The sequence below is a fragment of the Carassius auratus genome, unplaced genomic scaffold (assembly GCF_003368295.1).
Source record: "Carassius auratus strain Wakin unplaced genomic scaffold, ASM336829v1 scaf_tig00011176, whole genome shotgun sequence".
Lineage (NCBI taxonomy): Eukaryota > Metazoa > Chordata > Actinopteri > Cypriniformes > Cyprinidae > Carassius > Carassius auratus.
In genome coordinates, this window is record NW_020524175.1 from 112,797 (window position 1) to 138,196 (window position 25,400).

At 35.5% G+C, this 25,400-nt stretch overlaps 1 protein-coding gene across 1 annotated transcript in view; it reads right to left on the reverse strand.

The window, feature by feature from the left end:
- Nucleotides 1-4,474: 4,474 nt before the first annotated feature.
- Nucleotides 4,475-25,400, reverse strand: part of cntnap3 (contactin associated protein family member 3) — a 108,857-nt gene continuing 87,931 nt past the window's right edge. Inside the window, exons 18-24 of the mRNA XM_026245851.1 lie at nucleotides 23,409-23,648; nucleotides 22,008-22,232; nucleotides 18,253-18,386; nucleotides 16,347-16,434; nucleotides 9,580-9,798; nucleotides 8,166-8,237; nucleotides 4,475-5,513 (exon numbers count right to left, since the gene is read on the reverse strand). Of these exons, the coding sequence (XP_026101636.1) occupies nucleotides 5,317-5,513; nucleotides 8,166-8,237; nucleotides 9,580-9,798; nucleotides 16,347-16,434; nucleotides 18,253-18,386; nucleotides 22,008-22,232; nucleotides 23,409-23,648 (1,175 nt within the window). The 3' untranslated portion in view covers nucleotides 4,475-5,316. The remainder of the gene's footprint in view (nucleotides 5,514-8,165; nucleotides 8,238-9,579; nucleotides 9,799-16,346; nucleotides 16,435-18,252; nucleotides 18,387-22,007; nucleotides 22,233-23,408; nucleotides 23,649-25,400) is intronic.

Genomic DNA, 25,400 nt, shown 5'->3' on the forward strand with positions numbered 1-25,400 from the left:
TTTGGGGATCGCGAATCATTTGAATCAGTTCGGAAGTTCGTAGCGATTTCGCGAATCATTTGAGTCATTTCGGGAGTTCAAAGCGGGTTCGCGAATCTTTTGAGTCAATTTGGGGATCGCAAATCATTTGAATCAGATCAGGAGTTTGTAGCGGGGTCGCGAATCATTTGAGTCATTTCGGGAGTTCAAAGCGGGATCGCGAATCTTTTGAGTCAATTTGGGGATCGCGAATCATTTGAATCAGTTCGGGAGTTCGTAGCGGGTTCGCGAATCATTTGAGTCAGTGCGGGAGTTCAAAGCGGTCTCGCGAATCATTTGAGTCAGTTTGTGGATCGCGAATCATTTGAATCAGTTCGGAAGTTCGTAACGATTTCGCGAATCATTTGAGTCATTTCGGGAGTTCAAAGCGGGTTCGCGAATCATTTGAGTCAATTTGGGGATCGCGAATCATTTGAATCAGATCAGGAGTTCGTAGCGGGGTCGCGAATCATTTGAGTCATTTCGGGAGTTCAAAGCGGGATCGCGAATCTTTTGAGTCAATTTGGGGGTCGCGAATCATTTGAGCCATTTCGGGAGTTTAAAGCGGGTTCGCGAATCATTTGAATCAGTTTGAGGTTCGCGAATCATTGCTGTGGATATGCATTTTTAACTAATTTAGTAGCTAGTTCTAATAACGTTTTCCAAGCGTGTTTAGGTGTGTTATGTGAACTCGTATTTTTGGTTTTAATTATGTGCCTTTTAACATTATCAAGTATATTCAAAAACTAAACAAATCGTGCCTAAAAAGTGCAGTCATCTAGGCTAAAGTAAAATTACATGATGAAGTCATACTAGTGCACATGTGCATTTTGAGTGCGATATTTCACTGCATTATTCGGTGTATTCAAATGCATTTATGAATGCATGTGAATGATCACAAAATTCAAGATATCGTGTTAGAAAATGTATATATATATATATATGTATGTATATATATTTATATTTATATATATATATATATATATATATAAATATATATACATACATATATATATATATATATATATATATAAATATATATACATACATATATATATATATATACATATATATATATATATATATATATATATACATATATATATATATATATATATATATATATATATATATATATATGTATATATATATACATATATATATATATATATATGTATATATATATATATATGTATGTATATATATTTATATATATATATATGTATATATATATATATATATGTATGTATATATATTATATATATATATATATATATATATATATATATATATATGTATGTATATATATATATATATATATATATATATATATATATATATATATATATATATATATATATATATATATATATATATAATTTTATGTAGTTAATCAATATCACACGAAGAGTGCCATTTAAGTTTTTCTCCAAAAATTTGAGTCCTTTCTTGTCATCATAGAACCTTTTTGAGTAAAGAACCCTATGTTAAAAACTGTAACATCCCTGAATTACTTCACATGTATTATTCCAAATTGTAGCTGTATTTTAAATCTGAAATGTAAATCTATATAATCCCACAGGAACAAATCTAGTCTACAATCATATTATCTCTGCTGGTTTTATTAAAATTGAGTCCACAAACGAAGGCCAGCGTTTATGAATGAAAAATAAGCAAATCTTTTAAAGGTGGGAAGTCAAAATGAAGTAATGGCAGTCTGGCTACTGTGCACCACAATGATCCTTAGTATATTTGTGTATTTATATGTAAGTTAAAAACTGTGGTATCAAATGTTCACACAAATGTTATAATTAGTTACAGTTTAATATTTTATGATATTATAGTAATCAGTTCCATTACTGTGATGTTAATTTTTTTGTAATCATTTATTTTAAATTATATTTTCCATATATGTACACTAAGCTTTGGCAATATTGTATCATTTACATTCATGCCAATAAAACAATATTGAATTGAATTGAATTGAATTGAATTGAATTGAATTGACAGACAGACAGACAGACAGACAGACAGACAGACAGAAAGACAGACAGACTGAGAGACAAAGAGACAAAGAGACAGACAGACAGACAGAGAGACAAAGTGACAAAGAGACAAAGAGACAGACAGACAGACAGACAGACAGACAGACAGACAGACAGAGAGACAAAGTGACAAAGAGACAAAGAGACAGACAGAGACTAAGAGACAGACAGACAGAGAGACAAAGAGACAGAGAGACACACACACAGACAGAGAGACAGAGAGACAGACAGAGAGACAGACAGACAGACAGTTACACTCACAGACAGACAGAGAGACAGACAGACAGACAGACAGAGAGACAGTCAGAGAGACAAAGAGACAGACAGACAGACAGACAGAGACAAAGAGACAAAGAGACAGACAGACAGAGAGACAAAGAGACAGAGAGACAAAGAGACAGAGGGACAAAGAGACAGAGGGACAAAGAGACAGACAGACAGAGAGACTAAGACACAGAGAGACAAAGAGACAGAGAGACACACACACAGACAGACAGAGAGACAGACAGACAGAGAGACAAAGAGACAGAGAGACACACACACAGACAGAGAGACAAAGAGACAGACAGAGAGACAGACAGACAGACAGACAGACAGTTACACTCACAGACAGAGAGACAGACAGAGAGACAGTCAGAGAGACAAAGAGACAGACAGACAGACAGACAGAGACAAAGAGACAAAGAGACAGACAGAGAGACAAAGAGACAGAGGGACAAAGAGACAGACAGACAGAGAGACTAAGAGACAGAGAGACAGAGAGACAGACAGTAACACACACAGACAGACAGACAGTTAACCACACGGACAGACAGAGACAGAAAGAAAGACAGGTTTGTTCTTCAGTGACCCAAATTTGTGTGGCTGTGTCTGAGTGTGTGTCTATCTGTTTCTCATCATGTATTCTGCAGGTGAAGCTGCTCTTCATCAGGTCTCTGCTTCTTCTTGCGTGTTCTTCCCCTGAGTCTGTGTGATTCAGTCAGAGCGTTCAACCATCTGCTCTGTGGAGAACAGCAGACAGAGCAGAAACACACACACACACACACACACACGAGTCTCTCAGGAAAGGTGACCCTCGGCGCACAGCTAAAATATGACATTTGAAAATAAAAGATGTGATCAGTATTAGTGTCACAGAGGTAAACAAACAGCTCAGCAGACGCGTGTTTCTCCTCATGCCGTCTTTAGTAAAAAACAAGACAGAACTCAGACTGTGTTAGTGCTTTTGCTGATGTATTATTAATGATCCTTTGTGCAGAGGATATTAATAATCTTCTTTGGCTAGCAAAAGTTCTTGTCCTAATGGATGTATAGATTCTCAAATGTTTTCAGAGCATGATGAAAAAAAGATATCATAAATAATACAACAACTGCCAAATGATTTGATGAATATTACTCACCGTAACTCAGTAATCCACCTGACTATGGACTGAATCGATCAATAAGACCTGTGAAGAACTGAAAAGCTGCAAGTGAAGATGCCACAAATTGTTCACATACTCTACACACGGCTGGTGCAACAACAACAAACACATCTTCACAGATACGAGCTTTAAACAAAAATTCATTCTTGTGTTTGTTCTGAACCGCTCTGGCGGTCAGTTACCTATTTTTGTTGTTGCGTTTGTTACAAAACAATAGAAATGATTCAAATGTCACAAACGATTCAAAGTGTCTTAAAAATGAGTGAATCTTAAAAAGTCCACCTAGAAAATTTCCAGACGGTATTTCATCACTAAATCAAGAGAATCATATTTTGCTAACCAGAGAATTCCTGTTTTTCATCCTTTGTACAGGCTTCTTCATGCACATTTGTTACATTTATTTTGATTTTTTGGGATGAAATCAGTAGAAATCTTGTGAGATTCTCATTCTGAAGTTAAAGTGGACTTTTAGATTTAAGACGCTCCTGGCTGTAATTATTATTATTTTTGTCATATCACAACAGTCATTAAGTCATAATCTGCGTTTTTCTCTGTCAGCATCACTCAGCCTCACAGCTTATTATACATAACTTCTTTCAAATCGCACCGAAGGCATTAGCATTTCAGAAAAGAAAACTCCAGCTGCGTCCAGAGAGAGTCAGAAAGCGTGTGGAAATGTTTCAGTGTTTGGTTTTTCAACATTGGCTGACAGAGACGCTTTGTTCACGTGTGATCCTGTGGAGAGGGTGCTGCCATAGTGCTATAGTATATATATATGATATAACATAACTCACTTTTAACCAAAGTGACACACACACAAATAAAACATTCTTGAAGGAAAGTTAATCGAATAATTATCATTTAATGAAATTTTACTCATCCTCAGGCCATCCGAGATGTACAGATGAGTTTGTGTCTTCATCAGATTTGGAGAAGTGTAGCATTGCATCAGTGTCTCAGCAATGGATGCTCTGCAGTGAATGGGTGCCGTCAGAATGAGAGTCCAACCAGCTGATAAAAACATCATAAGTATATCCACACTACTCCAGTCCATCAGTTAAAGTCTTAAAAAGACAATATCTGCATCCATCATTAAGATGTTTCACCCAAATGTTAATTTTTAGGTGCGCCATCACTTTAAATATCTATCAATCAAAATGCACTTTTCTGATGCTGTTCTGTTCAAATTTTTAATGTTTTACCTTTAAAATGGAATGTAAATAAGTAATAAATTTGTAGCGAAAACAGCTTTCATGTTATTAAGAGAGAAAAAAGACCAGAGACACAAACTGTCCACAATAGACAACTGTCATAGGATGTATTTTTTGTTCCAAGTGGCCAATCACTGAGAAAAGCACGGGCAAAGAGTAATAAATACGGAGCGTACAGCCTTTTCCACAAAATCTGAAATCTTTTGCACAAACGCATGTATTCACAACAACATCGCACTCGCCGACTCTCACAGTTATTTCGATTTAATTATACAATGATCGCTTCTTTGACTCCGTTAAACATAATACTGAGCACTGAATCGTTCAAAGGCAAAAGGAGAAGATGACATTACAAAGTTTCATTTCAAAAGAATATTTACAACCAATGAATGTCATCATACACACCTTAGAAACCGTACTATTGTGCCAAATCCCTGGACAATAACTGTTTTATGTACAAAAAGGGCAAAAACGGAGGAACGCGTCGCTCTATTACAGCAGCTCCAGTCTCTCGGACGGTTTCCCATAATGCACCGTGAATCTTAATGTCCCTAGACTCGACAAGGCATTTCAGTTCTTCGGTTTAACTGGATTAGTCCCATACGAGGTGAAAGAGCGTCATATGAAATACTCTTTTTGGTTTTCACTGATAATGCTCTGTGAGTTTGGATCCGTGTTAAAGGGCGCTTCAGGACTGTCTTCTGTTTTTTCAGCTTTGGGCTCTTGGGTCTGAAACGTTTCTTTCCGCCGGTAAAGGAATCGTGCGATCACAGCCAGCGCGGCCAGACTCACGAATATCACGACGGCAATGACTCCTGAAAAACAGCACAACAACACGTGAAATATTGAGCAGATCTACGTACACATATCTTTGGAGAATGAAAAATGGACATGGATGACTAACTTAAAAAAGTTAATAATAATAATAATAATATGTATTAGAAAAAAAAATTCATATTTGTAAGTATAGTTAAAATACAACATTGAATGTAAGCACTGTAAAAATGTATTTATATTATTTATTAATTATTGTATAAATGTTAATAACACATTTAATGAAAATACATAATACAAATAATATATTCTAATGAAATCAGAAGAAATGTAATATTTATAGTCCTTGCTGATAATTTGACACGTGATGTTAGCACATTTGATGTGATGAAATTATTTCATATCCATATATATTAATTGTAACACAAATTCTAATATGTGTAATAAATATTATAAGTGAATATAAATGAAAACAAGTCAAATGAAATTAATTTTGTAAACATTTTGTAATCAAAACGGAAGAAATTCTATTAAAAATGAGTAAAAAAAAAGTATATATATATATATATATATATATATATATATATATATATATATATATATATATATATATATATATATATATATATATATATATATATAAATGAAGCATTTATTAATTAGGCCAAAATTTTGCAATTAATAATTTAATAATTTCAAAATAAAATATAACAATGGTATAACATAATATAATATAAATATAACATTCTAAATATTTAATATTAATTTTAATATAGTAAACATAGGTAAAAATATTACAAATATTAATATATATATATATATATATATATATATATATATATATATATATATATATATATATATATATATATATATATATATTCAACTTTTGGATAAATACTGCCAATAGATAAATAAATAAATAAATAAAATCTTAACCAGGTTTAATTGAATGGAATAAAATGGTATAAATGGTATAAAGCATTCAGGAGTAATCACCTAAACTGGTCATTTAGTGGCTTTTAGTGCTACAGAATGTGTTAAAGTTCAGCTTCTGGATGGTCAGAGGCGTTTCTGAAGGCTGAATCCAGACCTCACGCAGATAAAGCGCCACAATCAATCCTAATTTAGATGCCATTAGTGCCATTTTTTAAAAGCGGTTAAATACAGACCATCAATAAAGGCCAGAAAGTTGGCGAAAGCCCTGGCGACTGGCGCTCTGATGGTCTCGTTACGCCATCAGACGTGTTGTGAATGCTTCTTCGTCTCAGTTCTACTCACTGTCAGAGCCAGACGCCTCTAAAATGTTTCTCTCCTTTGTGACCGCTTAAGCATGGCACATTTAATTATAAAGGGTAAAAGAAATGTCTAATTGAAGCGCCAAAATAAATCTCAACTCAATTTAATGCCACATTACGGTGGCTGTGAAAAGGACAAAGTGTGTTTGGGATTGTAGCAGAAGCCCCTTAATCAGCAAATCATTTCTTTAAATGTTTAATTAGTTTTCGGGGGCTTTGTTAATTTCTTTCTATTTAGCGATAGCTTTGCAGAACTCTTTATATTCAGTCAATGTGAACGCAGCCGTTAATCAGTCATTATTGAGGGACGCTGCCGGGTTGGAGGTTTTCTGAATCGTTTTATGGAGTCTTTTACATTTTTTAGCTCACAAAATGTAAACTGACTCCTAAAATGTTTCTCCAAACCTGTATGACTTACTTTCTTCCTGTTGAATGCAAGAGGAGATGTTTAGCACAGATGTAAACACTGCTCTTTTCCGTACAGTGATAGTAATCATGTGTGTAAACTTTGAAAAAGCATCACATACTGAAATTAATTTGTTGTGGAAACAATTTTCATTCATAACTTATTAGTAAATTCCACAAATAATGACAGAAATTCAAGTAACACACTGAATTAGACCGAAATAGAGACTTTTAAATTTTTTTTATGTATTATTATTTATTATTATTAATTATTGAATTAAGTGTATGACCGTAGAATACTTATGGAGTACAATGCAAAAAAAAAATGCGGTAAAAAAAATGCTACAGTAAAATATGTTAATTGGTTCCATATAATATATGTAGTGAATATATAATTTTTACTTTCATTTTTGGCATTTTTTATATAATTTTGTTTTAAAAATTAAAATGTACAGTTTTTGGAAGGGAGTGTAATTATTCAAAATAAATGTACATTCCCAGAATTATGTGTGATTCTTCAAATTGGATGAGATTAAGATTTTATGTCGTTAAATAAAATAATAATGTTTCTGCATTATTCTAGTGTTGTATTTGTTATCCTGATGCTGTTTTGTAATTGTCTTTACCATCTTATTTTGTGGCAACTGTCAGTATATTATAGAGGTATGAATCAAATTTTGACATTATATCAGTTTATTTTTATTATTACATTTTCTAAAACTTGAAATGCTAAAACAATCTTTTTTACTGTAAATTTCAATTTTATTTTGCACTCTTATGCTACATTTTTGGAGCCCACTGAATGATAAAAAGGGGGTAAACATCTCATCTCCAGTCAAAAAGTTTGGGAAGAACTAAATGTGAATTTTGGGAGAATAGTTGCTTTAAGGGATTTCTAGAGCAAATATGAGCTGAAAGCAGCAAATAATAATGACTGAAATGAGAAAAGATGAGAAATGGAATATTTCTGTGATGCACTACAACATTTACCTCCGATCAAAGCCGAGTCGCTGTTGATAGCATTGACTATTGGTTCACCAGAACCTACTGAACCCACACGATCTAAAGCAGAGAGGAGAGACGGACAGACAGATCATCAGCGGGACTGAAGCGCTTATCGCTCACAGGTCACGGCTCATTGAATACAAACGCAGAAATGATTATGCAAATGAAGGTCTTTCTCACGCAGATGAATACAGTGATCAGCCATTACCATCATTATTGCTCTAATTTAATTAGCACTGCGGAGGATTCAGTGAGCCGGCGACGAAAGTTTGCTGAAATTCAACTTTGAGGAGAAAAACTAAAGAAAACTAGAGAGAAGTTTGGAAAACAAAGTCTGAAGAAGATACAGATGTCTATAAATGTTTTTGTACAAGCAACTAGATAACTTTAACAACTTAAGAACTGTTGCTCCACTATGCAAAGAAAATATACTGTATTCTCTTATATATTAAAAATCACTAAAATACATTTAATATTTTAGTGTTATGTTAGAATCATTCTTATACCTTTTGAATTGTTTTTAGCTTTATCATTTGTTTCTTATTTAAATGTTAAGTTTTGTTGTATGCTTTTAGTCATTTTAATTTATTTCTGTATTTTTAAAATGTGTATAGGTAGTATTTTTTTAAGTTTTTGATCTGTTTTTAATTATTTTAATACTACAATTGGTTAAAAATTTCTGATAAATGACTAAATAAATAATACAGAATAGTATATTACAATAATTTGAATAATTTAATATATATATATATATATATATATATATATATATATATATATATATATATACATACACCCATGCATTAACAACAAACAAATTGTTAAAAAAAAAAAAAGTGATGTAATGCTGTTTTTATCTTTATTAATATATCTTTTTAATATGTAATAATTTCTAGCCATTCATGGACTATGGGTCAGAAAAACAATTTTAATTCAAAGAGAAAACAATAATATATCTCATATTTTATGGAATTACATTTGCTTCAATAAAAATGAAATAAACTTTTTTAGAAACTCTCAAAAATACGCCATTACAAAAAAAAGAAAAACACAATGAAAATGCAAAAAATGAACACAGTTGCACAAATTTAACAGGCTCTTGAAATATGCTTCATTCTTTGTTAATGTTTTTCAAAGATTTGTTTTCACTAATCGTGGATTCTGAATGCATTGCCACAGATTTAGCTTTTGCTTCGAAGTTTTCGCCTGGTGTTTGTCTTCAACAAAAGCATAAACCATTGTGTAAAAACCTGGTAGCTCACAATAGATCTTTCTTTAAAGGTTTATGAGTTAATGTAAAAAATCAGTTCACCTGTGGAGAAAATGAATGAGATTTTGACTTCTGTTGCACTCTATATCCAATCCAGTGAAGAAGAGGGGAAAGGTCTGATGGCTTTACCTGTGAGAGAATGAGTGGTCTCAGCGGCGTAGGGGTTTGTCTGTATAGACGAGCCACAGCTGGATTCACTCAGTGGTCCAGTGACTATAACAGGACTGGTGTCTGGATACAACAGAGCCGCCTTCAGCGGAGAGATGGAGTTAAACTGGACCACAGACAAACAGCCGGTGAAGCCCAGAGCATTCAGACGAGCGATCTCTGGATCCACCTCACCTAAGTCTGCAAAACACGTTTGAGTTTTCAATCAGATCTCAATATCTCAATATGACTTTTGTGCTTCATAGATGTTTCTCCATAGAAAAAAACCCCTGTTATCTCAAACATGCATCCTCTAGAGTTTCAGAAGAGAGAGAGAGAGAGAATATTGTCAACTGGGCTCAGATGCACAAATATACCAAGGTCTAGAATCAAAAGTCACAGTTCTCCAGATTATCTCAATCGTTTCTCCCGGATTGGAGTGGAAATGTCCAAGTTGAAAAGATCTCAACACCTCAAACTGGCCACAGATTCATCAAGATATAAGAATAATATATAAGAATAATCTGCAATAAAAAAAAAAATCATAGATCTCCAAATGATCTCAGTGGTTTGTCCTGGCTAGCAATTAAATTGAGATCTAATAGAAATGTTTGGGTGAGTTTCCTGACTCTTAGATGTTTCTCCTAATAAAAAACCTAGTTCTCTCGCACACATCTCCTCTAAAATTTCAGAAGCGATCTCAAACTGGGCTCAGATTTACCATGACACTATAACCTGGAATAAATATCCACATATCTCAAACATATCTCCAGGATATCAATTAAATGTAGATGTTTGATTAACTATCCTACTTCTGAATGTTTCTTCTGAGAAAACAAGTCTTGGTGTCAGGTATTGGTAAGGGAGGAACTCAGGTGCAGACAGGGATTCTCAACACAAAGGGTTTATTAAATACAAAAAGGGGAAAACAAAACCCACGAGGGGGAAAACAACAGCTAGGGCAGGAACTAAACAACTTAACAGGGCAGGATTGAGAAGACAAACAAACTCTTGACACTAACTACAAACACTCACGGTAATACAAGGACTTCAGAGGGTACAGCACAATCTCACACACGATCACATAAGTAGAACACATCTGAGAAACACAATGAACCGACGCAGGACAGAGCACACTAGGAGATCTAAATAGGGGGAACAATTAAGACACGACAGGTGTTACAGATAGGACAAACACGACACGACTAGGATAACAAGGGGGGCGGGGCAAGGGAACGAGACAACACAAGCACATGGCCCAAAGACAAGGCCATGCGCTTGTACACAAAACACGGGTCTGTCATGATCCTGCCTCAAGACTAGGAAAAATCAAGGACACGAGGGCAGAATCATGACAGAACCCCTCCCTTAAGGAGCGGCTTCCAGACGCTCCTCAAGGGAACATCAAACACGGGACACGACTGACATGACAGACTGGGACACAGACACAAACCAACAGGACATGACAAATAACAACAAAGGCAAACATGAGTACACAACGGCAGGGTTGGGGTGACAAATCAAAAAAAACAAACAGGGAAGGGGAGGGGGTGGGACCACAAAGTTCATGGGGGACAGACCAGGGCGGGTGGGAGGGGTAGGAATCCTAGGAGGACAGGACGAAGGCTGACGACGGGGGGTACGGGCAGGTCTGGGTGGTGAGGGACGGGGAGGGGTCTCGGGACAACTGACAGGGGACATGACAGGACCAGACAAGGGACGCGGGACAACACTTACGGGACGCGGGGAGACGACATCTACTGGACACGGGGGGACCGTAGGACACGGGGCCACATCAACAGGACACGGGGAGACCACGGCTGGACACGGGGAGCCCACGGCTGGACACGGGGAGACAACATCTACGGGACACGGGGGGACAACATCTACTGGACACGGGGGGACAACATCTACTGGACACGGGGGGACAACAGGACACGGGGGGACATTAACGGGACACGGGGCCACATCAACAGGACACGGGGCCACATCAACAGGACACGGGGCCACATCAACAGGACACGGGGAGACAACGGCTGGACATTTGGGACTTCTGGGGACAGGGTCAGGGGACAAGACAGGACTGACGGGGATTTCTAAAATTTGGACAAGACGGGACAAATAATCAGAAAATGCTTTAGCAGCTAGGACAATTGGCATCTCCTTATGAGATGAAACCGACTGTACAAGAGTCTTTGCTGCAGAGTCGGCCGCGGCTCTCTCCTCCGCTCTCACGACTGCCGACTTGCATACAGCTTTCTTTCCCGGCTCGGGCACGCTAGCGCTCACCGCTGCTGACTCGGACACGCTCACTGCTGCTGGCTCGGGCACGCCAGCGCTCTCCGCTGCTGGCACGGGCACGCCAGCACTCTCCGCTGCTGGCACGGGAGGAAACGGGGTCACAGGACCGGCAGGCCCCCTCTTCCTCCTCGGGCGCGGTGCAGAGACCACAGCTGGGTCAGAGGCGGGTTGGGGGAGTTCGGTCTCTGGCAGGGCTGACTCCGACGATTCTGAGGCAGACTCCCACGATAACCGTCTCCCTCGCTTCCCGGGGAGACCGACGGGTGTGGGAGGCACCTCAGGACTCGGTGAGGGATGTGCCTGATCCCCCAGAGTGGCCACGGCCAGGATACGACCCTCTGGAACCGTTGGCAGCTGGGTAGGTGGGGACCTCTGGGGCTCCTCCTCTCGCCCGCTCGCTCCGGAACGACCTCCCCTGGTCCCCCGGAACACCACAAGGCGAGAGCCCTCAAAACAATCTCGCTTGCTGGCTGACCACATCCAGTATTGCCTCCTGTCTGCTGAGTTCCATTGTGGTCGGTTCATTCTGTCAGGTATTGGTAAGGGAGGAACTCAGGTGCAGACAGGGATTCTCAACACAAAGGGTTTATTAAATACAAAAAGGGGAAAACAAAACCCACGAGGGGGAAAACAACAGCTAGGGCAGGAACTAAACAACTTAACAGGGCAGGATTGAGAAGACAAACAAACTCTTGACACTAACTACAAACACTCACGGTAATACAAGGACTTCAGAGGGTACAGCACAATCTCACACACGATCACATAAGTAGAACACATCTGAGAAACACAATGAACCGACGCAGGACAGAGCACACTAGGAGATCTAAATAGGGGGAACAATTAAGACACGACAGGTGTTACAGATAGGACAAACACGACACGACTAGGATAACAAGGGGGGCGGGGCAAGGGAACGAGACAACACAAGCACATGGCCCAAAGACAAGGCCATGCGCTTGTACACAAAACACGGGTCTGTCATGATCCTGCCTCAAGACTAGGAAAAATCAAGGACACGAGGGCAGAATCATGACACTTGGTTACACTTTATTTTGATAGTCCACTTTAGACATTCTACTAACTATAAGAAACTTTGCAACTTCATGTCAACTAATTCTCCCTAATTTACAACTGGATGTCTACTAACGCTCAGAATAGACTTGGGTTAGGTTTAGGGTTAGTAGAATACGTTGTAAGAATACACTTGTAAAGAATCTTATAGTCAGTTTGTTGTGGGCCCATCAAAGAAAAGTGTTAAAGATATTAAGCAGACAGTCTATTTATACTCTAATGACTGCTACAGTAGTTGGCATCTAGCTGCAAAGTTACTGACTGTTAGTACAATGTCTTAAGTGGACTTTTAAAAAAAGTGTTAAAATGAGATCTAAATATCTCCAGCAGAAATCAGATTTACCAAAATCGCAAAGTCTGCAATATTCTCCTAATGGTTTCTCCAGGATAGCAATTAAATGGAGATCTAATCGATTTCTGACGTATCCTGCCTCTTAGCTATTTCTTCTTAGAAAACCAAAAAAACTCAGTCTCACGTGTTTCCTTTTGAGCTTCAGTAGAGACTTTACCAATAGCTAGGTTTCTTTCCAAACTTGTGAATTTAACGTATGCGCAAAAGTGGGATATTGCATAAAACATTTGCGAATAAAGCACTGTTTCCATTCAACGAGTCAAAGAGAAGAAAATCGTCTTCCTGATAATTTATTCAGAAGATGCGTTTCCATCTTCCATTATTTGCATTGACTCTAAAACCACTTCAAGCAAGCATCAAAACTTTTTGTGAATTAAGGGATTTTTTTTTTTGCTGTACTTCCAAATAAGCATAAAAACAGGGTGATGGAAACCTAACTACACTCTTAAATATAAAGATGCTTCAAAAGGTTCTTCAAGCGATGCCATAGAAGAACCGTTTTTGGTTCCTCAAAGAACCATTCACTCAAAGGTTCTTTAAAGAACCATCTCTTTCTTACCTTTTTATAATCTGAAAAACCTTCAGGTGTTAAAGGTTCTTTATAAAAACCATTTAGACAAAATGGTTCTTCTGTGGCATTGTGAAGCACCTTTATTTTTAAGAATATACTGTCTAAAACTAGTCATAGATAATATAATCTGCAATATTAAGAGATAGATCACAAAATATCTCAATGGTTTCTCTTGGATCGCAATTAAATGGAGATCTAATGTCAATGTTTCCTGCTTCTAAGAATGCAAAAATTTCCCATCAAATTCTCCAATGACCAAATTATATACAGTGAGCCACTTCCATATTCATTTTACAGACTGTACGCCAACTGTTCACTGATTTCTTCTAAGAAAATTTAGGACAAACATCTGAAAAAAGCTTAACCGACACATGATAACTACTCTACTCTAACTAAGCTTAGAAGAGCAGCAGTTGAGCAATGTTAATATTCCTCAGCATGCTTCTGAAACGAGATGCAAGTCTCACTTCAAACGTACACGGACACAAAACCATGCGCTCTAGTTTTGTACCAAACATCTCGAGCGAAAACCACACGCTGAATTCCACTCCACAGCGACGGCAGTGAACTGAACACATGGAGCCCGATGAGAGCGCTTTTATTCAGACACTGAGCCACAGGAGAGAGAGAAAAAAAGACATGATGTAGTTGACAAATAACGTGCATGAAAAGGTTTTTTCAACGTCACGATTTCTGGTCTGTTGTTTGCTATAAAGTTATGTGATCAGCTTTGCAATTAAGTAAAAAGGTATCCCTAAAGCTACTGTGGGTCTCTAAATGATCAACATGGCATAAACTTTGCTGTTTAACATGTTGCAATCTACTTCTTCTGTCGTAAGATTGATAGTTTAGACATTTTTCTCCAGTAAAATGCCCTTTTAGTCCGCTGGTGCTTCTCGTGTCTTTTTTGCTGTCAAATCTTTACCGATTTGAATAAAGTAAACATGAGAATAAGGTCAGTAATATCTCCAGATGAACTCTTACTGGACTGAAGCAGCTCAGCTTCACTTGATACTCCATCAATCATGTTTCAGAGTCTCGTTTGAGGAGCGTTTGTTTCCAGAAGCTTTACTTTCACTGTTCCTCAGCGGAGGAATGATCTTCACAAGCCTCCAGAACATCTCACATCTTCTGAGGAGCCTTGATTTCTTCAGCTCTTAATCTCTGTGTTATATATGGATCATTTACATCTCATCTTACTGTAACATATTACTGGAGATATACAGCGATGACTGATATTTAAAGCATTTGTATGCAAGTATATGCTCTGGTGTTATAAAGATCTCTTTGATTTACATCACAAGAATCAGAATTGAACCTCTTTTTGTCCATGTAAATATCAGCATCTACATTAAACTGCATATTTTTTTGCTCAGTTTGGGACCTGTTTTTGTACTCCATATTCTCACTATATCAGATTAAATGAGCCATAAAAGTAAAATATGCACATTTTTTAAAGATGGTTCAATAAACTGTTCCATTTAAAAAATGCATGTGTCAAGCTTTGTAAGGTTACAATGAAAAGCGAATATGAATTGTGTCTCTATTGACACGCTCCCGATGATCTTGATTCGGCAGATTGAGGCATCATTTCAGCTCTGAACCAGTCTAATATTAATCTTCAGGAGCTCGATGCAGGTTTCACATTTGATTTATTATTCATTACAAGTTGATTTCTGGCCTTGATCGATAGTGTTTGCTGGAAATGACACACAGCCCGCTGTCAGTGACACACTATCTGAAGAGTCACAGCCAATGCGTTTCATGTCACATGTTCACATGGACGCACATAAAACACCACCATCCTGGACCTGGACATCATTACAATGAGAATAAACCAGCCTGATTTAGCTCATGAGGATCTGTGGGTAACTAAATATGACTTTTTTTGTGCAAAAAATCAAACTGACCCATTTGCCGTTCCCCCAGACAACAATAACAACATGTAGTCAATATTAGTCTTATCTGAAGTAAACAGGACAAAGCGTACTCTGTTCACTCAGATTGAGGAGTTCGTCCGACTGCACAAACGAGCTCCTGATGCTTCTGCATCCTCCAGACACTTCAGCATCCATGATGCTTAGAAAACCTCTAAAATAAATATAATAATGGCCACTTAACTGACCATCTGCATAGCACCGAGGTCAGAACTCGACTGGGATTCAGAGACAATTCCTCCTTAATGCAAAAACACTCTGGCGAGGTTCAAAATAGATTAGAAGTGCTTGTCAAATAGTGCACATGTACAGGGTTTTGCTCATTTATTATGAAAACATTCAGCTTAAGCTCAAAATTTAAATTTTGCTTCAAAAATCATTTCCATATGTGCAGTCAAATAAATTGATTTCGACAGTTTCAAGCTCAAATTCAAATATTTAAGCTGAGCATTAAAAGAAAAACTTACATTCGAGTCCTAACAATCGGATGAATGTTTACAGTGGTCTTACTCACCGATCACTTTTCCCAAGACAATGGATTTGATGGCGTTGAATTCAGTGTCCGATGTTAGATTGAAATATTCCTTTGCATGATGATCGACCTACAAAAAAAATGCAGGAAGACAGTTAACATTTTAGGAAAGAGGACAGAAAAAGCTAGGGAGCATTATGTTTGTACATAGCAAGTATTCATCTGCAGGTGTTTTAATGAAAACTTATCTTCAGATCAATTATAAAACAGGTCCCTCCGCGTGTTCACATTCAAACTGTGCTTATTACAGAGGTTCAGACTAATGGTTTGGTCATGAACAGAGCTGAGAGTCGCTGATTGACTGCTATTGACCAGCGCGTGTCACACATCAGACCGACTGATATTTCACCTGGACACTTAATATTAAAATCTCCATGTGATCAAACTCAGCAATATATGCATGGCTTGACATTTTCATTTGAATGTTTGTAACACAGAAACAATGATACAAAAGTCTAGTTTCATGTAGCATACTGCTCTACATTAATCACACTAAATTAAGACATTTATTTTGTATTCAGTATTATGTTTTCTGAAATGTGAAATATGCAAAAGGATTATGTCACACATATGAACCAAAATTAGTGGATATGTATAATCTGTCTAGCTGTTTCCTCTCTCCAGGTGTCTGTTAAAAATGTCCCTTAAAGATATATATTGCAATTGAAACCTATAGATGCAAATACATCAAGTGCTATTAAACAAACAGTTAAATGTGTAGTTTGAATTTTTAGTTTCCACTAATCTGAAGCAGGGTTATCTTAGGTAAAAAACTAAAACCATAAGAAATATTAAATAAAATATGTTTACTGAAATGGAATAAAATATAATAAGTTGCTAAAGCTAAATTGAACTTGACATAAAAAATGACTCAACTATATATTATTTACAAGCTGTGAGAATTTGTTATATATATTACAAAATAAAATTACAATTAATTATATATTATATAAAATATAATTTCTGAAAATCATATACATAATTAAAAGCGAATAAAATACAGAAAAAACAACTACATTGCTAAAACGTTAACTTAAAAGAATAAATTCTAATTAAATACAAATAAATTCTCATTCTAATTCAAAATATGTAAAAAATTGTAAGTCTTTCAAAATTAAGTTTCATTTGTTAGCATCAGTTAACTATAAATAGAACAATACTTTTATAGGATTTATTAAACAGTTAAAGTTAAACATTTATTAATACATTATTAAGATGAGAGGTTGTATCTCTTCACATTAGTTAATGCACTGCCAACTAACATGAAGATTAATATTTTAATTGAACATCAGTGAAGGTTAAGTTCATGGATTTAACTAATGTTAACAAATGGTACCTTATTGTAAAGTGTTACAACTAAAACTATAATATATAACTATAATAAAAACAAATAATGGTCTGAACACATTTATATTTATTCATTTAGCAGACGCTTTTATCCCAAGTGACTTACAAGAGAGGACAATTGAAGCAGTCAAAAACAACAACACAGCAAGCATATACAAGTGCTGTAACAAGCCTCAGTTAGCTTAACACAGTACACATAGCAAGGTTTTTTTATTATATAATAAAAAGAAAACGGATAGAATTGAAAAAGAATAGAGAAAGCTACTGTTAGAGCCTTTTTTGCTTTTCTTAATTGTATAATAAATGAAAGAAAACAAACCATAGAATAGAAAACAAGCAGTTAGTAAGTGCAAGTCTAAAACGGGCCAGTTGATTTTAAAGAATAGAATTAGACTTGAATAATTTAGGCAAGAAAGCCTGAACACAGATGCTTCTTCCTGTAGTGTCAGTCCTTAAACGTTTTAAATTCTGATGCTGTATGTTGTGAATGTGTCCCTTTAATGTGTGCACTGAACAGCGGCCGCTCTGAGGATCACAGTACCTGAACACTGAGCGTCTCCAGCAGTCTCTGGACGCTGACGCGGTGCAGCTGCCCGTTGGCCAGATTCCTGCCGCTGGCTCGGAAAACCTCCGCGTCTCTGTTGTGCTGCAGTTTGTACTTGACGTCCAAATGTCCTTCAGAACAAAGAGCATTGGATTTCTCAACAGGCTTTTATACCGTCAAAAGTCACCGTTTACCCGCAGTCAACATGAACAGGAACATCAACATGTGACAAAAGCCAATGTGTTTCCCAACTACAAAGCTTCTTCTTAAGAGGATTAAAACGTTATCCCCCGTGAAACAAAACAAGATGCAGAAATCAATTAAAAAACGTGCATACTTATCACCTCCGGTGAACTTAATCATTCTCTTACAAAACTAAAACTTCTTTTTAACATAGTCAAGTAAAAACAAGTGTATTTTGCATGTGGAAAACATACTGTAATACGATGCTAAGTAGCAGCTTGCATGTTTGTTTCTGCACTAATGGATCAGTTTTTAGTCGAACTGTCTTAGCTGTTAATGCATGTGGACACGGAGCAACTAAACAACAATTGCATGCAACAGGAACAGGAAGCTGTCAGAGCGGCCGCTGGGGTTCTAGAAGCTGTTCTGGACTTTCTGCGTAATTGCATTAATCTGTCTGCTGTTTCCTCTCTGTGCGTCGTGATGAGCCAGATCTACAGAGTCCGACTGAATTCTGCTGCTGGGGCAGCGTGGGACGCCACAATAGCTGACCCAAACAACATGCTAAATAAAACCATATTGGGTAACATCCTTTGATGTTTGGTAATTAAAATGGTATTTATTTAAACCAAACCTACACACTGTTACTTTATATGAACATCCATCCCAGAAACCTCAACAAGCATCCACTGTGTTCTAACTTATTTAAGCATGATTTCTATTCTATAATAATAATAACAAATTTAGAATTATTACTATCCTACAATAATTATAATATATATATATATATATATATATATATATATATATATATATATATATATGTGTGTGTGTGTGTGTGTGTGTGTGTGTGTATGTGTGTGTGTGTGTGTGTGTGTGTGTGTGTGTGTGTTAGGTTTAAGGTTTTGTAATTTGTGATGCAGATTTGCGAGTTTTATTCTGTTTCTTTTTCTTTTAAATATATCTATTCAGCTTTAGTTTATTGTTGTTTTAAAATTTTTATTTTCAGGTAGTCGGCAAAGTAATGTCTCTAAGTTTAATTTAAGATTTTTCACTTTTTTGTTTTTCATATACTATGTATGTTTTAGTTTATTTCAGCACTATTTAAATTTTTTTTTTAAATAAGATTATTATAATTTTTTTAATAGTTTTAGATTTAGACTAAGAATACAAACTCTGGTTCCAGCCAGACATGATGCAATACGTTTCCAGCAACAATTCATCTTTGTCTAGATACAATTAAAGCGTAACATTGGGACAAATATGCAGATTTCCATTCATGAGAAGAATTGGCTTACAAGAGTCAAGATGTCATGCTGTAAAGATGTTTTGCAAATATGTAATAGAAAGATGTCTTGTATTTTTACAGTCTTTTGTGGCTAAAATAGAATGTTTTATTGCCCCATGCTTGTTTAAGGCTGCATTCATTAATCAAATTAATCTAGGCCCGGTTTCCCGATAACGCTCACTCTTAGCGCGCTAAGAAGACCTCGAAAGATATATCTTACCAAAGTTGTTTATGTTCCCTGAAGTGTCCTTTAGGATTACAGTTGACAGTATTAGAATTAGTTGGCATCGATTGCTCAGGAATCGATTTTCCACTTCACGCGAAAGTGCAATACAGCGTTAAGAAAGACAACACGTTCTATGCAAATAAAACATTCCTCAAATTATTACAGTAACATTTATTTTAACATAGTTTAAGTTATCAGTAAAATATAGACTATAAATTAAATTATAAAATCGTTAGTATGTTCACACGATATTTTGTGACGGTTAGACGAACGGGGTATCCCTCGCTAATCATACACCCTCATTATCATGTTGTGCCGCTTCTTGACATGGGTTTAACGACTTCTTAAAATTATGTAATAGACTTAATGGTAAGGTACTTTACAATCAGAATTGATTGGCAAGCAGCTGCAGTTACTTCTGTTTAATGCGGTATTAATTGCAATTGGTTTATGTTTTCAATAAAAAGCAACCTATCTACAATGAACAGAGAGAGAGAGAGAGATACAATGATTCAATACAAGGACACATTGGATCTCTGCCATAGTTGGTCGCTTACTGGACACCACCATGCTACCCATTTATAGATCTTAGCCATTTAGAGCCAAATTGTTTGCCAGATTTTAATTATCAAAAGTGATTGTCAATTCGCTTTAATGACATTACGAAAAAGCCTAGGCTAATTACCACCATATTAATTCTGATACCACATAAAGTCAACTTCATAAATAGGCCTGTATCCATTGCGAAACATAATTTATTATAAATTGTCCATAACATAAAATCATTGTTGAGCCACAACATTGTCAACATACCATAGTTTGACTTGTACTTCGCTGCGCTGATTTCGAAAGACTGCTGTACAGTGGTGGCGACTAGCGTCTTGAGCTCAAACAACGCTAAGAGAAAGCTTACGAATGGTCCGGACCAACCTTACGAAAGTGTGACTTACAGAAGATATACTTAGCGTACGAACGTGTCGGGAATCGTGCCATAACGTTAAGAGAGAGGTTAAGGAATAAGTTAAGAACTACTTAGCCATAAGAACGTTTTGGGGAACCGGGCCCTGATTTGTAAAAAGCATTAAAATACTCTTTTAATCAAACTACATTTGAAGGTTCTGCAAAAAAAAAAAAAAGAAGAAGAAATATTTTAGTATTATTTGTATACTTAATATTTATTATCATTTTGACTGCGATTAAATTTTTGTATTTTAATTTTAATTTTAGATTAATCTTTAGTAATTTTTATTAGTTTTAGTTTTCATGTAGAATATAATTTTACATTAGAAAACATTTTATTGCATCACGTTTGGTCAGGACGCAGTGATTCGAATCAAAGGTCACGAATCATTTTGCATGATTCATTAAAAGAACTGTCCATTTCAAAAATAAAAATGATGTCCGAAACAATTTTGCCAACATGCAATAGAAATATGTCTTGTATTTTTACTGTCTTTGCATTATTTTGTGGCTAAAAACATGCATTGCCTTACATTTGATAAGAACAGTTATTCAGATCAAACTTCATGAGTCTTTCTGCACGATTCATTAAACGAACCGTCTCAAAAGAACCGGTTATAATCATCCTACACTGTATGCTTTGTATGTCTACTGCATTATTTCATGTCTCTCAGCCTGTTTCTCATCACATTTAATTCTGCAAACATGCAACTTGACTAAAATATGATTTCCCTTGCCGTGGCAAAATTACAAGGCAGGAAACCGTGAAAAGTCTCTGATGTCAGACTGGTGTTTTGGACGAAAGTCATGCAACTTCTTAAATTACGAGAGCTTCTGAGAAAATGTAGCTCTGAGAATGGGCTTTGTGGCACGTGAGATCACAGACACATGTTTACACGCGCTCATGAATGTGTGGCAGTCTCACGAGGGAATATATCCTCTGCCATTTCTTTCCCAGCTTTCCCTGTCTCATGCCAGATTTCAGACAGTATACAGTAGGAAGTCATTTATTGCGGCTGCTGTGTTCAGAGATTCCCCAGACTCGAGCTAATCCACATGAATGTGCTTAGAGAGGAGGATCAGAGCGTTTCAGACCGTTTCTGTTGAGCAGGACGGCGAGGAACTCTCTGTAGTATGAGCTGATGTAAAGCAGCAGCGCCGGCGCTTGACTCGTCCTGAAGCTCAGCGAGACGTTCTCTCCTCTCAGCATTAAATCTGAGTAGATGGAGGACGACTGAGCGCTGACGTTCCTGTGCTGCTTGTACGGCTCTTTGAACGTGTACGTGACTGATGTTCCCGGTTTGAAGAAGGCAGAAACATCTGAAAGAGAGATTAAACGCAACGGGATTAGGATAATGGATTGCATTACTATCATAAACTGGTGTAAAATCATTGTGTGCTATTGACTTATAGGGAAATATGGACAAAGATACTCTCAAATTTATTTTTCTGATTCACTTTATATCAACATTTACTGTTAATAGGGCAATAAATACATTTTACATGTTTGTTAGACCATAAAATAAAATAATGGCCCCATGGATGGACCAAAAATGGTGCCTAATGAAGTGAATTCATAAAACTTGTACAATTTAATAAATTCTTTAGAATGCAACACTTTTTTTTTTTTTTTTGCAAATTAAAAAAAAAATGCTCACAAAATGCAGATACGGAGAACTATTAAAAGTAATTTTTGTAAAATGAAATAAAATGAAATAAAATGCGATGAAAAATGTGAACTTAAGTGAAAATTTTATTTGGAAACTAACTGAATTTGAAGTGAAATTAATAAAAGAAATAAAAATAAAAGTAAATATATACAATAAATAAAGTAATAAAATTACTAAAGCACATAAAATGACAAAAATGAAAATATAAAAATAAGATAATTAAAAAATATTAATAAATATACATAAATATTAATAAATACTACAATGGTATATAAAGAATGCTAAACACACACACAAAAAAAATATATATATATATATATATATTTATTTTTTATTTTATCAACGTGAATATTTGGGTTTCTGTATTTTACCTAAGTTTTTACCAAATGATATGATATTTATCTTATTTATTTTTTTAATGACAAAAAACACACAAACAAGACAAAATTTACCGAAAAAACAACACACAATAGTGTAGTTTTTGCTAATCAGCTCAAGTTTTGGGACATATAAATAAATAAAATCTAAATATTAAGTGAACTTAAAATTACAAACAAAAATGAGTAATGTTCCTTCTAAAACCAAATGAAATAAGTTTAACTAATTAAAAACATACAAATAATTTATAAAATGTGTCATTTGTGTGAAGACCTTTTAGTTTTAGTGTATTTTACAAAGCGTTTATGGAACAGAGTGGTGCTCATGAAGCGCATCTGTGGAGATGATGCTATTATTGTCATTATCAATATTGTAAAAATGTATGTATTTAGTTTGAATCTTGGGATCAATGCACGATTGTTAGGATGCACCTTCTGAGCTTCAGTACCTTTATGACAGAAGGTGCCGGTGAAGGCCGAGAGGCTGCAGTCGCAGGTGAAGCCGCTGTGGTCCTCCACACAGCTGCCCTGGTTCTGACACAGTTCCCCGTAACTGCTGCAGTGTCCGGGACATCCCGGCGTCACTCCGGGCGTGATCTCCGCCCGCTCCTCCAGATCCAGGGTCTTCCCATTCAGCTTGAGCGAGCGGATGCAGCCCAGGAAGCCCTTCTGTCTGGACGCCGTTCCTCCTGGAGACGCAAGCAGAGAAAAGATGCTTTAGATGCATTGGGAAGAATTTTGTTTTTGTATTCTGTCCCTGCAGATGACAAGCTATAAATACAGAAATAATGCGCTCTGCATATATTAGTGTTCAGCGGTTTAGTGCTAATTCGTCTGAGCAAACACCTCGCTGTGCCAGCTGTGCCATATAATCATCTGTGAAATGTTCGAGCAAAAGTTAGAAATGCTGTTAAAACTGTTAAAGGTTTTGACATGCAAGTGATGAAACGGGAGACAAATGCAAACATGTTACCAACCATTACAGGAACCGATGACTATTATGTCTTTTATTTTTCCAGATTTTTCACTTGGAGAGAAATCAGATCAAATGGAAAGCTTTGTTTAAGTCTCCCTCTTTAGTATTTATATCAGCTCTTGATGTCTTGGATGATTAATAATCACTCTCAATACTGTAATAAAATAATAATAAAAAAAAAATACATATACACTTTATATGTGAAAAAAATCCTTAATTATCCAAAAATGTGCAACAAAAAATAGAAAAATAAAAAATAAAACTGTTAAATGAATTAAAATAATATCAAAATGCAATAAATTAATTAATACATTAAAAAATATATATATTTTAATGGTTCTAAAATAGGCCAGAAATATATTAATTATATATTATATATTAAAACAGAACAATGTTGTTATTGTTAATGTAACTAAAACAATAAATTTTTAAATAGATAAAAAAAGAAGAAACAAAATTAATAAATACATAAATATATATACAACAGTAATAATAAAATAATAAAAGTTTTTAGTGGTCCTAAAATATGCAAAACAAATATTTAAATAATAAAAAAATAGAACAATGTTGTTTTTGTTAACTAAATATAAATCTATTAAAAGAATCAAAATAATATCAAAACAAACAAACAAACAAACAAACTTAATGGTAAACTAAAATATGAAAATAATAATAATAATTTAAATGAAATTTTTAAAGCCAAAATATATATACATAAATTACAATAGAACAGTTAATTAAAACTAGAACTAGAACTATTAAAATAATATCAAAATGCAAATTAACTTAAAAAAAAAATATATATACACACACACACACACACACACACACACACACATATATATATATATATATATATATAAACAATAATTCCACATTAGTTTTATAGCTCTGTACTGCACATGTGTGTTTATTTGTATTTTTTCTAGAACTGCTGAAGAAACATCTGTGATGATGGTGATATATTAGGGGAAATAATAACTTTAGTCTCTGAAAGAGTGACCTGTGAGCCTCATTCGTGTCAGCAGCAGCCTGATAACTGAGTTTCTTTCTCATGTTATGAGCTGAACAGAATATGTGCAATACTGCGAGCGTCTCCTGGAGTCGAATGACTGATCTGTTTTACTCAGAAGACCTCAGACCTGCATTATAAACGGCTGAGATGGAGTTCTTCATATCTAGATGAGCACTGAACAGTCAGATTGAACTATAATCACACTACTTTCCCAACACTTACAGGAAAACTTCAATTCATTCGCCCTGAATTCTTGAAAATGAGTTCAAAAAAACATTTTGCATGTTTGAAGCTGTTTTTTTTAAAGATTTTTACTTCCAAATTTCCCATATTATGAGTTATGATGCATCTGGATGTTACAATTATCATTTATTGAATTATTCTCAATACTTTATTTAAAAAAAGGCAATATAAAAAACTTTATGAAATAATAATAAACATTAATGTGGT